The following is a 19,258-nucleotide window of genomic DNA, read 5'->3' on the forward strand; positions in this document are numbered from 1 at the left end:
ATCATAGCCTGTATAATTCAAATCTTCCTTTTTAGCATACATAATTTCAAAAACAGAATCGATTTGCAAATGTGATTTTAGAGAAATATGATATATAAATTAATATTTAAATATTTCTGCAATATAGAATTAAATTGAAGTTAAAACTTTTTAATACACGAATTAAATTATATATAATTATTTTAAAACGTTCAATAATGATTACCAGTCAATTTAGAAATTATTGAATTTAAATTTTGCATTTTATTAGTTTATATATAACTTAAATAGAATGCTTTATATCTTTATAATTAATCTTGATGGATATTATAACGTTCAATTATTATAAATGTAATACAGTGTGAGCGCATCAATCATCCAATTTGCAGATCAGTCAATGATAAAGAAATAAAATGCATGTTAGCTAAATTACACTAACTTAAAATGCAATATTATGTTTGCAAAAAATATTTTATTTTACAATTAATTGCAAGAAAAATAATAAAGTAAATATTGTATTTTCATTTCAAAAATAAGTAAGTTACTAAGACTTAATTTCAGATCATGTTTTCCATGTGTTTACATTAGTCATCTGAGAAACAATTTTTTTTTAAAATAATCAAATATTATTTTAAATAATAAATTGATATTAAATGCAATTCCTAAAATTTCAATTGCAAATTTTCGACCTCTATTGCTTAACATTTCCCAGAAATATGGAGGACATGAACTTGTAAATCTTTTTATTTCCTACATAATTTTTATAATAAACTTTCTATAGAGGAGTCTGTACTATATAACAATAAAACTGTACAGTTTAATATTGTGTTTATATGTAAGTATTCTAATTTATATATGTATATTTAATTTTTTTAAAATAATAATTTTATTGTTACGGTTCGTATATTTATTCTTTATACAGATGCCAAATAAGCCACCCCATATTAACCATTTAAAAAAAAGCACGTAATTAAAATAATAGTGAAAATAAATATTGTTTATAATAATTAAAATCTTTATCTAAATTATATTCTATTTAAGCCTATTCCGTTTTTCTTTCAGAATATGAAGATTCATTCATCCAAAAGGTCCAGTAAACTCGTAAAAATCAGACTAAGTTATATTATTATTATTTTTCTATATAAAAAGAGTTTCTCCCTCGCTGTGTAGTTTTACTCCCAAAAGTAACGATAAATAACAGGTAGTGTCCTGGATAGAACAGCATGCGAATCTAAATACCTTGTCGGATTTGTTTAACCTCATTTTTGTGACTATAAATATTATAGAATTCATTAGTTGTTCTGAAAATAATCCTAGCCTACATCTTCATTAAAGCCTACTTAAGTAAGGATATTTATTTTCCTTTAAATTCACGTGTTGTCATTAAATAAAATATTAAACAATTTTTTGGCATTTAATTAAAGTGTTTAAGAAGTAAATCCCTCCTTAGAATATATAGAATATTTTTTCATATCAAGTTTTATGTTTATTAAATTTATATTAAATACATAAGATATATTATTAAATTTTTAAAAATGTTATAAAAGTAACTTTAATTCATTAATAGGTTTCTTTTGTATTTAATAATAAGTAATTGATATTATACTAATTTTATAATAAATTTTTAAACTTTAAATAAATAATTTTTTAATAATATTATACATTGACTTGGTAATTTCACGTACAACTGTAATTAAAAAAAATAAAATATATAAAATAAATTTCAAACATAATTTATGACGTGTTTATGTTATAAAATGAGGTGTAGCATAGATGAATTTACGTTTTTGTTTTTTAAAATTAAAGATTACGCGAATGTAAACAATATTGACAATTGAAAACAATACTTGCCACATCGAGAACGAAGGGCGTGGAAAGCACGTGGGAAGCTAACTGTAGTGACGTCATCGATAAACACAGCATCACATTGGTGTCTGATATTCGTACGAACCGAACTGTAACCACGTGATTTAAACAACCAATGGAAAATCTACAATTACTGTTTTTTTTTACGAGAATTTCCATATTGGGAATGTTTGGATGGAACGTGCAAAACAAACGCCAGACGCGTGTGGAAACTGAACGCCATCTTTATCTTTCTCTTGGAGTAAACTAAAGTTTAGTGTTGTTTTATACAGAAAAATGAGCATCGCTGCTCTTATACAAGCCGCAGAGTATCTAGAAAGAAGAGATCGAGGTAAATATTTAGTCATTATTGACGTTTATACTATTTATATATCGTTTAGTTCATTTAGGCTTAGCGTTAACACTAACCAGTTAGGCCTAGTTGGGGATCAGCTGATTTTGACATTGAAGTTATTTTTTTCTTTTCACGTCAAAAATTAAAGAAGTTGAACACGGATACGCAACTACTATGCCACCGCAACCGAAAGAAAACATTCGCAAGAAGCAACAACAACACAAGATGAAGAAATCTCAGGGAACAAGGTTTGTACAATTTCATTTTAAAAGTCATCAGGTAAACACTTCACTTTTTTCTTATTCTATTCGACAAGTCATCTTTCTATTCTTTTAATTACGTTTTCGATATCGGCTTTTTAAAAAAACCTTCCAAACATTTCTACTTTATCTCGAATAATAATATCATTTTTAATATATACAATGAAAAATTAATTTTTAAATTGTGTGTTGTTGCGTAAATCATCTTATATCATGAGCTGTTTTAAAATATTTTAGTAATGTTTTTCATTAAATTAAAAATAAAATTAATCTTTTCAAAATTTTTCTTTGTTAAATACTTGTATATCATTATAGTTTGTTTTTTTTAATCTAAAATAAGTTTAAAAGATTTTATTCAGAAATGTCATATATTTAGTTAATTCTAATGAAGCTTTATTGTCAAAAAAAGTTCAATCATAAATTACTATTGTCGTGGATTGTGTCATTAGAAATCATCCATTCAATTAGTTTCATCTATATAATATTATATTGTTGCTTATTTGTAGAATAATATAATATATATTTTAATTTACTCTATTTTTCTCTATATTATTATGTATTTGCTATGGAATGTTGTCATGCTATATTAATAGAAAAACAATATAATCTATTGAAATTGTTGAATATTGATAAGTTTGTGTAATAATAGCAAAGATCTTTTATATGTCCATTTTGCTTTGTATTTTTAAATAGTCATAAAAAATTTAATTATGAAAATTTTAAGTTAATTTAATTATTAGCAAAATAAAATTTAATGTTAAAAAAATATTGTATTAAATTAGAATAACTTTTTAAAGTTTTTATATTTTTGTTTAACCATTAGATGTGATTTTGGAATTGAACAGTTTATATCGAATGGAATAGTCCAAATTTTAAAAAGATTTTAAACATATAAGATCTCTAGGAAATCATAGGAATAAAAGCTCTGCATGTAATCAATTACATTTATACATCACAAATAAAATTGACTCAACTTGAATAAAATTTTTAATATAGGTCTGCAGTAAAATTAATATAATATGAGAAATAAAAATAATAAAACATAAATAAAACCAAACAAAAGTAAATAAAAATGAAAACGTATCAAATGTTTTAGTGTTTAAATCGAATAAGTAACAACTATATTTATTAGGATGTTTAAAAAATTGAGAAGCTTGAGCAATTAATACTTAAATCTATAGGTCCACTAAAAATCATTATTGTTTTTTGTCAAGTATAAGTCTTTCAAGGGTGTAATCATAAGTTGTGAAAATAGAAAACTTCAGAACTTCAAAATTAGAGATGTCAGTTCAATATGCTTAATATTTTTTTCAAGTACTTATTCAGAAATGGCCATAGAATTTCTACATTAAGTACAGTACATGTAGTTTATATTCCTTGATTCTTATTTCAACAATTATTATTTTGATATGAAACTATAACTTAAGTTAAAGTATATTATAATCTTTGAAGCATTTATTGTGTATGGAAATTAAAAATAGTTTTTATTAAAATACTAAAAGCTGGAAACAGATTAGATTAATAAACATAAAAGTAAGATTGCAAATAGTGGACACTTAAAAGATTTTAATTCTTTTAATACAAAACTGTTAGACATTATTAATGTTTTTCTGGCTTCACCATTTTATTCTTAGGACTTGAATATGTTTAAATGATAATTACATGCCTTAAGAATCTTTAATCACTAATAAAGAACTTTAATATACTTAATTTTTAAACAAATGTTTTTGATTGGCTAGTAAGATCGTCTTCATGTCTTTTTTGTTGCAAAATAGGAATGTAAAAATGAAAAATGATATATTACAAAAAGGAGAGAGAAAAATCTGTTAAAGAAACATGAAGATGATCTTACTAGCAGATTGAGAACATTTGTCTAAAAATTAAGTATATTGAAGTTTTTTACTGATGATTAAAGATTTTTAAGATGTGTAATTATCATTTATATATATCCAGTCTAGTATAGAAGTTGAGCATTATTCAATATGTTTCTAATGTTTATCTCTAATAACTCAAAAAATTTATTTTATACAATAAATCAGTGATTCCAAACCTTTTTGTACTTACAGTACATTTAAACAATCATGAGAAGATCGTATCTCACTTTAACATACATATTACTGACTGGCCATCTCAATCACAGAACTTTTTTGTGATAGTTTACTAAAACAAGTTTCTGAAATATAGTTGATAACACATAGAAGTATATTCTGTTGTTTCTTTTTAGAACTTTTAAAATTTGTTGCTTTAATTTTTTTTATTTACCATACTGCACACTTAGAATGGCTTTGTGGCACACTAGTGTGTTGCTGAATACTAGTTAAGAGCTACTGCAATTATATAAATAAAATTTTATTTATTGGGCTTCATTTGAATTGATTGGGCTGCAATTTGAAAAATTATAGACTTACAAATTCCCACTGTTATCTCTCTGTTTTTCTATATTCTCAAGAACTGAATTAGATAGATTAAAGACAAGACCAGATATGGAAACCTTAGGGGCAGGAGGTCCCAATTAGCTATATACGAACTTCTGATGGAAATTAGAAGTCATGTTATTTCAATTTAAAAATTTTCCTCTGTAAAGTGTTAGATAGATGACTGGCACGACTCTATTGATAAAGGAAAAGTATGATGTACAGGGGCAAGCCACTACTGATTTGAGGTGGAGAGCATATATTTTAAATTAAATAAATTAAAAATTGCAACCTGACATTGTGACAATGTCACAATAAATAATTGCTTTTTCCAATATAAGAAGATAATTGTAAAATAAAATGTTCATAGAGTTGTTTAATTTCATAGTATAGTACAATTATACTTTATTTTATTTTAGAAATGTCTGTTTTTTTGCAATTTGTTGTAAAATTATTTTTCAAATAGAAAAGGAAGTTAGAAATAATGTTCAAGTCTGACAAATCTTGAAATAAAGCAAGAACAAGCATTTGTAAAATCTTGAAAAGTGTTTATATAAAAATAATGTAACAATGATTACTTTTGATTTACTTTTGCAGATCATAAACTTTTATTAACTTTGTAAAATTATTTTATAAAACAAAAAAATGTTTATGAAAGTGATTCCAAAGGATTAATGATGGATTTAATTCCATGCTCTGGCCCTAATTATTAGTATTTCTCTGTTTCTCAGCCAACAGTTGTATTGCTGGTGTTGGCAATTTTACACATCAGATTCTTCCCAAGAATCTAAGATGTAGTAATGTATTGACATTGTGCAGACACAAGCAATGTGGCTTATTATAGTTGACTTATACTAATTTTTCCAATTTCCATATTATTATTATTAATGTTGTCCCAGTAATGGCATATTTATTTGGAGTTATACATTGAACACATACAAAAACAACTAGAAAGGAAAACTAAAATAACATTAACAAAACATAACAAACATCACTCTAAGTAATCCACAGAACGGTTGACTATTCTTCATAAAAAGGAAGGATGTGGCCTAACAGATATAGTATATCTTTCTACAAACAAATATACACACATTTTTTCTATAAAAGAAGAATTGTCACAGTTACATGAAGCTTTAACTTCTGCAGACAAAAACAATACACTATTAAAACTACACAATACTGATCTGGATTTAACAGTACAGCCACTCCTCACTTAACGATCTACCTGTTTAACAACCTCTCGGACTTATGACCAGCTCTCCAGTGCACTGAATCCCCTTTCTCAGTTTGAGTCTCTGGAATTTCCTTTTGTAATCTGACTTATTTTTGCAGTTGGTCAGTATTTACTACACAAAGTGTTTCCAATCTTCAAAACTACATATTTTGTTTGTAAATTTGTACTTTATTGTGCATTCCATAATATAAGATGTTAGAAAAAAGAAAGAGCATGATTTCACCTGAGGAAGCATCAAGAATTGAAGGAAAAGCAACAGAGTTGGAAGCATAGCAACAGTTGGAAGAGGAAGATGAGGAAAGGAGTTAGCAATGTGTTCTCAAAATTGAATGTGGCTATATTAGAACTAGAAGAAACTGTATGGATCTGAATGTTGAACAGTTCACAAAAGTGGAACTGCAATGAATGAACATTTATGATGCTGTTGTAAAATTTATGAAGAACAAAAGGAAAATTACAAAGCAGACCACACTACTAAGGAGATTATTTTTGAAAGCTACACCCAGGACTCCTACCCCTACAAATACTTCCATTTCCTTGTAGTCTTCCTTATCTGAGTCTTCTGCAGCTTCTGATAACTCTGCTAATAACTCCAATGATGACTTTGATGACCTGGAAGCATTTTGACTTCAACCCTTTGAAGGATTCAATGATTAAAATATTAATCTGAGTGACATTTTTTAAATGAATGAACTGTAATTTTTTGGTACAATACATTTTAATAATTTTTGCTGATTGTATTTTTATGTTCATAATATACAAGAGATGCAAATTAAAACAAAGTTATCAAGTTGGAGTTTTCTTTAGACCATTTCTTTATCAAGAATAAATAAACCAATTACATAAGCTTCTTGTTTATCAACCAATTTGCGTAATGACCTAGTCGTAAGAACAGAACTCACTTGTTAAGTGAGGAATGCTTGTACACAAAATGCATAGACATCAATAGCAGAGCTCTAAACTATCTGCCCTTCACCTGGACAATTAGTTTTTCAACTGTATTAGTATAACAAGTGCAAAATGATTAAAGTACAAAATGAATTTGATAAATATGATATAAGATTATCATTTCTGTAGGTCTTACACTAGAGAATTCCATCAAATTAGTCAAAACCACCATGTTTTGATTAAAATTTTGGCTGTCAGTTTTTTAAGCCATGATACCAGCTTTTTTCCAAAATTACAGGTTGAGTTTTCTGCATTAGGCAGTCTTGGATTTAGAAGGAAATCCACAGTAGGAATTCTAATGATTCTGGATCCTGATGAGAGTTATTAGAATTTCTACATGAGCTCCTTCTGGACCAACTGCATCAAACTGTTGGCTGACCCATGGATGTCTCTTTAGAGAGATGGAAGGGCTCATGATAGCCATATAAGACCAAGTCATAAATACAAAAAATTACAAAAAGTGCATTTTAAAAGACACAACACTTATGGCATTTCCTACAAGAGACAACTATGTAATGTAGAAACTACACAACAAATTGCAGTGGGTTTCAAGCTTTTATAAAAAATCAACTGTTTAAATCAATATAACTAAGTAGCAAATATTGTATATCAAAAGCTTGCACATAAACACAAACTATTACTTATGTACTGTACTCTGAACCAATTATCATGTGTAGATAATGAAAACAAACAAAAACGAATGTTTTTGAACTCCTTCCAAGTTCTTCATCAGGTTTTTTAACGATTCTTTAATGGTTCTTTATTTTGGAATAAAATTCAAATAAGAGTTCAAATATAAGTTAAAAAAAAATTATTAAAGCCATGTCATGCCTGCACAAAGAGTCACCCTACCAGGACTCAACGAATGGCTAAACTGTGCTGTCAATCAATGGTCAACCTGGTTTTGTCAATGGCCTGGCAAGAGTTGATTGACAGCACAGTTTAGCCATTCATTGAGTCCTGGTAGGGTGACTCTTTGTGCAGGCACGATGTGGCTTTAATGATCTTTTTGAACTTATATTCGAATTCTTGTTTGAATTTTATTCCAAAACAAAGAACCATTGAGGAATCATTAAAAAACCCAATGAAGAACTCAGAAGGAATTCAAAGACATGTATTTTTGTTTGTTTTCATTATCTACACACTGTAATTGGATCAGAGTACGTGATTAACTATATCCTGATGTGGTAAGTGGTTGTTTACAAACTATTACACATCCAGCAATCATACTACAAATACATTCTGACCAAACTAATCACAGATAAAACAGCCCATTATTACATTGATAAACAAAGCAAAATCACTTAATCATAGACATAACTATACCAAACACCCAATTATATAAAACATAACATATAAAAGACAAACTGAAAAAATTAGTAAATACTTAAAACTTGTCCAAGCATCTATGCAAAATGGATGAGATACTTATTGTGTCAGTAGTATTTTCATGCACAGGTGTCATACTGCACGCATACGTCAACACACATATACCACAAAAATCTTGAAACATTAATGTTTTACAACATCACGTACAGACAGCTGCCATATATATAACTTCAATATCTTATATTTCCAACAAAAAATTTTTTACTGCTAATTTCTTTTATTTCAGTGTTTTTATGCCCTACTAAATAGATGACATATCATGTAGTCAGGAAATTTTTAAACATAGACACATGAATAGAACATAAATAAAACAACAATTTTGCTGTAGCTATGCTTTGATTCTTGTTTGACATAGCACTAGGCATTGTATAAGCTGAATAGGATTCATTCCATTCAGCTCATAATAATAATAACAATAAAAAGAAACATACAAATTTTTAAAAAAAATACATAGTGATATATTTTTTTTGATGATATCACTTTTGATAGTTTATAAATTTGATATTATATCAACAAAACGCAGCGATGACTACTGTATAAAATTATTTTGTAATCTTCGTTTCATACAAGGTAGATTTTATTTTATTCTGTCTTTGGTAAATTGCTAATATACATTTCCACTTTACCAGTATTATTCTAATTAACAATTTAGCATTGTTAATTAGAGATGGCATTAATGATCAATGTTTTTACAGATATTTGATATCAATAATAATAGGATTGCAAAAGAATAGAGAAATAATGCTGTTACTCAAAAAATCAGTGTGATTAGACAAACTTAAAAATTAAAAATCTACTGATATTTAGCTTATTTTTGCTTTTATATTCTAAATCTATGTTTTTAAATTATAAATGATATCTTAAAAAAAGATTTCTTAAATCTTACTACTACACTACTACAAACAGATTCCATGTTCTCATTATATGAAAAATCTCAAACAACCACAAATTCTTTAAATCATTTTTGTCTGTAAAATTAAAATAAAGACTTTTTCCACTTTTGTCAGTTCAACATTGGCAGATTGTATATTTTAGAATATCCATATGTTTAGACTAGGAATGTACTGTACCTATTAATTGTTTGCTAATTAGATGTATTTTGAAACCGTGCCGGTAATTCTTGTTTCTTAAACTCTATGAGGTTCATATACATGGACACTTGGCAATGTTCATCTTAAATTTATTTTAGTCGAGACATACACCTGTATTTGTGTAAGTTTCGGACTACATAGGCCCTCTTCAGCCAACACAAGATTACAAAAGGGTTTTCCTTGAAAATCCATGTAATTTACATTATTAGAACATGTTATAAGAGAGGGGAACGAAAGACAGAGGCTCGTTGAGAAATAGGATTCTTTTTTCGCCCACAGAAAGACATATAAAGAGAGAACTGGTACCAGCAGAAAGTTTAAGAGTCCACCATGAATTAATGTACCGAAAGGAAAACCAACGAGCATTTAAGGATTTATACCACCATCCGAAGAACCAGATGTTATGTAAGATGTCCCTTGAAAACAAACAGCGTATGATACTTGAACATGTAAAGTCAGTTTCTGTGAAGAATTCTTATCTTCCGCAAGATAAAAGTCAAGGAGAGTGCCTTTTGAGCATTCGATGATAAAAGTCAAGGGAAGTGCCTTTCGAATGTTTGAATATAAAATCCGCGAAGCTTTATCGGGTCTTTTGTCGGAACCCAAGGGATTGTTTGTTATGTGATAATGTAAATTACATGGATTTTCAAGGAAAACCCTTTTGTAATCTTGTGTTGGCTGAAGAGGGCCTATGTAGTCCGAAACTTACACAAATACAGGTGTATGTCTCGACTAAAATAAATTTAAGATGAACATTGCCAAGTATCCGTGTATCTGAACTCATTGAGTTTAAGAAACAAAATGTTTGCTAATTGTTAAGAATGCAAATCAGCTTCTCTAATAATTGGAATAATTGGTAAAAATTAATAACAATAATTCTAATCATGTGATATGTCCAGTTCTATTAGAAACCACAGTTTTTGTATTCATTTTCTCTCTAAAATTTTTATTCAAACTGAAAATGTTCTGTTATGGTACGGATAAATATTTAGAAATATATGTTTTATTAAGGAATAAGGTTCAATCTTATTCATAGCCAATTGTCACATCTCATCAGTTAATTTTCAGCACTATCTGTCTATTTTTGAAAAATTTTTCAAAAATAGACAGATGGTGCTGAAAATTAATGAATCAGATTAACAAGAACTTCTTCCTTTCAAACAAGTAGATTGTTATTATATTGCCAATTATTTCAAATTTTTACTTTGTTAACTGTATTGCACTCAAAAGAATGATATGTAGAAGTAATCATGATATAAATCAATTAATAATGGTAAACATGACTGCCAAAAATGTTAATCATTGTGACTATTTTTTCAAAATGGCATCAGTATAGAATTCCCAAGAAAGTATATAATCCATCTTTTACATTAAGAAAGATAACAAAACAGTGTCGTGAATCAATGTCAAGAAACAGAAATAATTTACCATGATAATTTTGATTATACTAAGTTATTAGTAAATTATCACAGTCCTTTATTCAGATGAAATTGTCTGGTGTTTGGTTAGACCTCTCAATTGGAACTGGACAGTTTGATTTAAAATCAGATGTTTGGCATCCCCACCTATTGCAAATAAGTTAGATTAGTTATATTGGTCACCTGAGAATAGAAGTCAATCTACCAGAGACATTTAGAGAGCAGAGGAAAAAAAATGCATAACATCCAAGCATTTTTAATTTAACAATGTCGTATAGCCAATGAACAGAGTTGTTATTTATGTGCCAGTTGCATCAGTTTTAAATCAGTTACATAGCCAATCATTTAGTTCCATTTCTTAGCATCTTACATATTAAGCCAGCAGACCCACTAAAACACAATGTGGATAGGATGTTAACTATTCAAATGAAATCCTCATTTCTTTTATTATGTGAATATAAAAAATACTAATTCCTTTTTTTATGACAGTGAAAGAATTAGAAAAAAGACATTTAATTATTTAACTAGGTATTCATAATTAAATACCACACACAAAACCGATATTCAGCAGAAACTGCAAAAATCTACAAAACCAAACATTTTCACCCCATTTTTGAACAGTCATTGTCAGGTGAAGGTCTTTTAGCTTGACAATGACAGTTCAACATATGTGAAAACATTTGGTTTTGTAGATTTCTGCAGTTTCAGACATTCTAAGAAGAAGCTTCAGACAGTCATTAGAAATGTTGATTACAAATTATTGGAAAATTATAGTTCAGGCTGTTTCTTTGCATTTAAAATGTGAGAAAAGCAACTAAGGGATTACCATAAAGATGAATTAATTATACTTTTACAGATTAGTATAGATTGTTTTATGTATCTTGGCCATGCAATGTGCAGTACTTGGTTGAGGCTCTGGAAGTTTAGACAGTTAAAAAGCATCTTTTTGGAAATGCAGAGTGACCTTGTCACAAATTTGTCAAAAAATCTCTTCCCTTCACTAAGTAAATAGATTGGTTTCACATTTTTACAGCCTGGTCAAGATTCATGAAATGAGCTGTAGACAGCTAGTATTTCTTTTATGATTGTTGTTATTTTTTAATTTGATCAGTGGTATAAAATTTCTTTGCATTTTTATTCTTTGAAATTTAATATTCAATATATGTTTAAAACACAAGTACAAACACAAGTTAAATAAAGTTTAAAGTATATTCAGTGTTTAAGAAAAGTATCATATACTGTATTCATGTTTTAAATATTTTCTTGTTTAATGTTTCTTAGATATGTTTTATTGTTTAATGTAAAAAATAAAATAAACTGTTTATTTTAATTGTTTAACATAGTAATAAGAGAATTGTAGTTTTATTTATTTTGTTTATCTTATATAATTATTTTAAGTTAAAAAGTTTTAAATGTGTTTTGTTTGAGAATGTTTAAATTTGAAAATCTTTTATTTTGAAATCTATTCTATTGAATTGGTGATAAGATGAAAACATTGAAAACACTGAAATTAAATAAAGGATTTTGTTCAAAGCTATTTGAGATTATTTATATGATTTTGTAATTCTAAAATTACATGAAAAAATATCTAGTTATTATATATATGTACTTATGTATGTGTAAATATACACTCATGTATATTTATGCATACATAGATGTGTAACTTAAAAAAAAAAAAAATTTAAGTCCAGTAATGTCTAGAGCAAAATTCCCATTGTGCCTTTTATCAAAGGTTATCATGCCTCTATAGAGGGAGTAATTAGTAGATATTTTTCAAAATTATTATGAATCTTCTGAAATTTGTCTAAAAGGATAATTATAAAATTTCATTATTATTTACAATAACACAGAGTTGAAAGGCCTGCTATAAAACTAGCTAGTATGAAGACCAAATATCAATCTTCACTAATACATGGTGGTTATAATTAAACTGAACCTACTCAAAGGATGTGGCCAGTTCTAATGGGCATATGTTGATGAAACTTAGTACTATATATACTATTCACACTATGGGGAATAGATTTCTGGATACAAAACTTACTTTAAATTTTTATCACTACAAAATATAGTGCTCCAGAACAAAAATATTAAGTCAGTAAAGTAAAATATTGTTTTACACCAGGTGTTCAGTATGCAAGCCATCTGTGTCAATTACATGTTTGGAAGCATAAAATGGCATGATTAATTGTTGCACAAAGCATTCCAATTGGAATATTGGCAATTTGCTGTGTAATGCTGATCTTCAGCTGAGGCAGACTTATGGCCCAGGCATGTTGTTTTCATAACATGCCTGGGCTATAACATGTGCTTTTCATAACATTTCATCACTTACTTGTTCTTGAAGTGCCATATTTTTGCCTAGTGTTGAAAATTTGAACTAATTTTTGTTTTTCAGAAATCTGTTTCCCATGATGTGAATAGCATGTATACCAAGTTTCATCAACATATGTCCATTAGAACCCAGTGGCTCTGAGTATGGTCAGTTTAATTATAATCATCCTGTAGTTTAAAAGAAATTGCAAGTGACAATATAATTATGCCATATTTTGACAACTTTGATAAAAATAAGCTATTTCTCACTACATTGTTATATATTTTTATATCTATACATATATATATATATATAACCAAAAATTTATTTTAAACATTCTTTAATTTCACTGAATGAAACACTAGAACAAATATTAATTTAGTTATTTTATAAAGAGATGGAATACAAAATATTTTTTTCAAGAAAGAGAGAAAAGTTTAGAAACCTGTAGCTTAAAGAAATATAAATTTAAAAAAAAACATAAGTGTGATTTGAACAAGCATTGACTTTTTAATGGTAGAAAATGAAAAAAAATTCAATTTAAAATGGTAAATGCTACATGATCTAAAAGAAAACAATAAAAATTGACTATCTTCCAGTGTTTGTCCAATTAATTTAATAACAAGTAACTTTGATAAGATCAAGATATCATCAGGTGATAGGATAAAATAATGTGTAAGGACTAGAACAACTTTTGAAAAACAGTTAGTTGAATGACTTTACAGTTTTGTTAGAAATTAATAAAAATTAATAAACAATGCAATAAAAACTATTAAATATATAAAATAGCATAACATAGAAAGTAAAAAAATAAATTAATATGAGTGCCATAATTAAATTATCATGCAAATATGAGGAATAGTAATATATGATAAGTCTTGATCAGGATTTGATTTCAACATGTTAAAGCACACATCAAAATAATTCAATAGGAGTCAAAAAATTTCTTTTTGATGTTAATATTTTTTATATTTCATCTCCTTTAAGTTTAAAAACAAATATAATTACAATAAAACTTAAAAAGCTATACATAACAATTTATACTTTTGGAGAAAGATACTGTCTGTCAGCATTACATAAAATTATTTATTTTGTGAGTACTTTTGACAGTATATAATTGTCCTCTTCAAGCAGGATTGTTCCCTCAAATATCATTAGTATTGGAGGGAATAGTTACTGGCCACTCAGGCACTACATTTGGTAGTGCCTAAGTGGCCTTCATGGATTTTCCTTAACATCTTTTTACACATATTTGAAGGGATTATTATGTTTGATTCATAGAGAAAGATATCTTTTAGGATGGTTGGATTCTATCTTTTCTCCTAGAATGAGACAGGGTTTTTGAGTAAGGATCTTTTTTTTTTTTACCATTATTAACATAGGTGTATACTACTGAAAGTTCATCTGTCCCTATGTCCCTCTCTTTATCTGAAGTCTCTATCTCTAGTCCCTATTATTACTACCAAACCACTTAGCAACCTCTCTCCCTGGCTACATCAATTCCAGTTCAGGCTCATGTGATATGACTACACAATCAACTACATCTCAGGGAAAAATCTCACAACTGCTTATCTCTTAAACCACATGAGGGTTTTAAGATGAGGAAATGTTTGAAGCAAAGTGGAGAACGATATAAACTGTTCTACCAAAAACTACTCCTCTTTACAGCAAAGCTTCAACAAATTGTTGTAACATTATATGGTATATTTCATGAAAATTCTGTAAACATATATATATTGTGTTTGAAATTATATATTCTGAATGATTAATGAATCTCAAGCTATAAATTTAACCTACAGTTTTATGTTTCTTAAAAAACAAAATTTGAAGAATAAATGAAATTGTAAAGAATTTAATATGAGCTGACTGAGCAGAGCTAATTGATCATTTCTGACTTAGAACTTGTTATTATTGTATTGATATCTTCATTGTTAACATTTTGGCCATGTGCTTATCCTTTCACATTAAATTTTGTTTATACTTAAAATTAATGAGTAAATCATTTTTCATTGGCAATATTATTTTAATTGAAAATTCACTGAAATTGAATAGCTAAAATATATACTGTATATAGTTTTATTGGAAGAAACTGTATTTTTTTAATTCAATCTGTAAAAATTGGTGTTCTGTATGACAGTTGTATATATATATTTTTTAATTTATATAAAATAACATAAATCACAGATTTAATTTATTTAAAAATTGTACTAAATGTTATTGCATGATGTTTTAACATATTAATGCATGAAATATATGTTGATTTAACCTGAATCAGTTTATTCAATCTATGTGAAAAATAATGATAAAAAAATTAATAATAATATGATAAATATAAAAAGAGGTTTTTCTAAAAGTCTAAAAATTATCATCTTTCTGATCTATTTCTTGAATGTTTTTTTTTTTTTTTAATAAAGAATGGATACTGAGAAACAGCACAAGTAGAAAAACATTTTAATTTAAATTTATACAGTTTTTTGTAAATTAATTTATTACATTTTTCACCAAATAAAATACATCCATATTTTAGCCATTTTTATTTAAAAAGTAATGCAATATATAATTGAATCTGTCTATCTCAAAAATACTTATCTCAAAAACCTCTTTATCTCAAAATTTATTTTTCTCTTTGCATTTTCAGCATAAATTCAATATATTTTCCATGTTTATCTCAATTACTTTTCTCCCAAAACCTCTATATCTCAAATTATGGACAGAAGTGTCAATTACAATTTCAAAGCCCAGTGACTACATTTTGATAGCATAAATGGTAATTGAGAAACATTTCTTGTAATACAGTACATAGTTGAAAGTAATGCTGCTTTACTCTGATTGGCAATAAGTTTGGTTTGGTTTATTTGTTTATGGCAACATGGTATATGGGCAATCTGTCAAGAGATGCCACCTGGGAAGACTTTCTTTGGGAAACTGGCTCCTATTTAGGTGTTACAAACATGAAGAAAAATGTGAAAAAACTATGTGGCTAGCCCATTGACAAAGTGCAAACCCATGACCAACTACCATTGTTCAATTGTTTTATCCATTTGGCCACTGGTGGGCTGGGGCTTTGAGTTTGGCTTGCATCTTATTGGTTGAAGAAAGTAAAGCATCAGAAACTATTGACAAACTATTTCTATTAAGGTATGTCAAAAATGTTTTATTTATACCTAATACAGGTATGTACTGTACTTGCTATTGTATTAATAAAATACTGTACTCTGATCAAACCTATCATTGTTTACTGTGTAAGAACCTCTATATCTCAAATTTTTGTCTCATTCCCATGAGATTCAAAGTAGACAGATTTAATTGTAATTGAATGTTTCTCATTATTTGTGGATGTTTTGGTTTAATGTTTTGGGTAATGACAATTTCCAGATCTGTTTCCAGTTATAGTCACACTGGACACTCTGTATATCCTCAATAATTTTCTTGCATACTCTAGGAATGGGTGTACCTCACTTTAGAGACTACTGTCATATATAACAAGAAATACATATACAAGAAGTGTACTTACTTGAATATTGTTTATTTATTTATTTAATAGTACAAGGGAAACCCTGTGTGGACTCCGCAAGCACGTGGTTTGCGGGCATGAAAGGAAGTGGAAATGAATAGTCGGTAGAAGCGTATAGATAAACAAACAAAGGTTTATTAATTACACACACAAAAAAAGGGGGATTGATCGCCTGATTTAAACAGGCAAACAGCATTCTTAACAAAATTAAGGATGACAATAACACTATGATTACAACAGTAATTAATCGCGAGACTAAAACTAATACGCGATTAAACCTTAAAAAACTATACAAACATTTACAAGATGGTAGATACCGTCGCCGTATTTCGTGGGACACGTTGTTACGAAATGAGATTCTTCTCGCTGGTTCTTGTTTTTTTTTTTTTCTTCCTGATCGGCTGCTCTGCTTCGAATCCTTTCTCTCGTCTCTTCACCGCTCCAGATCCCCGATCCACGAAAGAGAAAAATGAAAAATGCCTCGACATGTGGAAGTCACCCGTTTATATCTCCCACCATCCGGGAGCTTTTTCTTTTCCTCCCACGTGATCCTCCAAATAGCCAATCAAAAATCACGGCACAGCAATGACGACAACAGACGGTACGGTACACAACAAAATGGCTGTGCGTCACATCTAAAACCCGATACAACAACATATACGCGACGCAACATAAACGAAAAAACAAACATATAAATAGAACAATCGAACAAAAAAAAAATACATAAATATATACATATAGTTAATAGCGGCGAAGCGCTACACCTGTATGTATGGGCATATTACAACAGAAAAAAAAAATTACATTCATCAGTATTAATTCCAGTACAAAATACATTATTTTTAACAGTACAGCATGTAATAATTAGCCTGTCAAAAGAAAAAAGGAGTAATACAATATTAATACCAATAACAAACAAAACCGACAACAATAATAATTATGTCCACAAAAGAAATAAAAATACACACAAAATTGGCAGTGAATAGTTGACACAAACAAAAAAAATTCTATAAAATAATATAGAAAAAAAAATTAAACAATTACCTGAAAAAAAATTAAATTATTAATTATAATATGCCCAAAAGCACTGATGATAAATGCTGCCAACTGTCAAGCACTAAATCATCCACTAATATTCTATATTCACACCTCCTGGTGGTTAAACTTCTGAAAAAAAAATCTTCTTCTTAGACTAAACAAATTAGATTCCTTTAGCCATTTATCTTAATAAGGAAACTATAAATACAATGACATTTGTTATAATCTTATTATAACAATTGCTTATATGATTGAACCGATAAATAATCTTCACCAAAACACTTTTGTCTGACTGACGTCAGAGCCTTACATTCAGTTACTACATGAAAAGCATTAAAATTAACATGAGAGCAACAGAATTCTCAATAATCCAAACACGGAGCAATCATTCTTCTAAATATATTACATCACACATATAACACTGATTGTATAATGCAAAATGGTCTTTCTATATTCAAATAGGTTACCAAGTCTCATTCATTAAAAATATCCAAAAACCACTTATTATATTTATAGTTAGCAGCTCTATTTTTAAACTCATTTATATAAGTATTTGCCAATCTCATTAAAATATCAGAAACATCAGTTTCATTTGAAACAAGAACACAATATATGACAGTAAAATACAAATCCAGCCACGAGTTGCGTAACTTTCCAGGAGAAACAAATATTTATGTTTAAGGGCGCATCCACACATTAGCTATTCACTAAAAATCGAATATTGAAACATTATAGGATCATTTCGATAGCCAAAATTTTGCAACAAGGAGACAATTTGATCTCCCCATGCTACTCTTTGAGAGATTAACAACAATTTAGCAGACTCAGTAAGTTTACTGACTGTTTGAGTAACCATCTTAAATTATTTTTTATTATATTAAAATAAAGAGGGACCCTTTGGAACTCCAAATATATAATATATGATTGAATCCATCTTTTTAAGGAGTATAAATGTTTAATAAAATTAATTTGTAAATTATCATCATTTTCTCTCCAATTGAAATCCCAAATCTTGAACCCATATAACACTACTGACTGAATAAATGACTTGAATAATTTTAATTTATCTTTCTCTTTTCAGTTCCAATATTCATTTTACTATGAATATACTTTAAATGCTTTAAAAATTGCCCATTAGACTGAAAAATTACACCCAAATACTTATACTCATCAACTATTTCTATTTTAAAATTTTGTATAAATTAATTTGCATTTTTAGAATGTTTCTCTCCATTTCGGAATACCATTATTTTTGATTTATCATTATTAACAGAAAGTTTTAACTCCTGTAGTGTATATCCCAAAAAGTCAATCATTTTCTGCAGACCTATAGGTAAGTCTGCCATAACAACCAAATCATCTGCATATGCTAAGATTTTCACCTCCATTCCCAGAAGATCAATGCCCACTAATTCAGAGTCACTAAATTTTCTTACAAGTAGATTTAGATATAAATTAAACA

The 19,258-nt window shown here is 28.1% G+C and overlaps 1 protein-coding gene across 1 annotated transcript in view; it reads left to right on the forward strand.

Annotated features, from left to right (window-relative positions):
- The first annotated feature begins 1,856 nt into the window (after positions 1 to 1,856).
- The window catches only part of LOC136975431 (max dimerization protein 1-like), a 61,890-nt gene continuing 44,488 nt past the window's right edge, over positions 1,857 to 19,258 (forward strand). The window contains exons 1-2 of the mRNA XM_067270486.1: positions 1,857 to 2,176; positions 2,328 to 2,427. Coding sequence (XP_067126587.1) covers positions 2,122 to 2,176; positions 2,328 to 2,427 — 155 coding nt within the window. The 5' untranslated portion in view covers positions 1,857 to 2,121. The remainder of the gene's footprint in view (positions 2,177 to 2,327; positions 2,428 to 19,258) is intronic.

The sequence above is a fragment of the Centruroides vittatus genome, unplaced genomic scaffold, assembly GCF_030686945.1.
Source record: "Centruroides vittatus isolate TY-2023 unplaced genomic scaffold, ASM3068694v2 contig_371, whole genome shotgun sequence".
NCBI lineage: Eukaryota > Metazoa > Arthropoda > Arachnida > Scorpiones > Buthidae > Centruroides > Centruroides vittatus.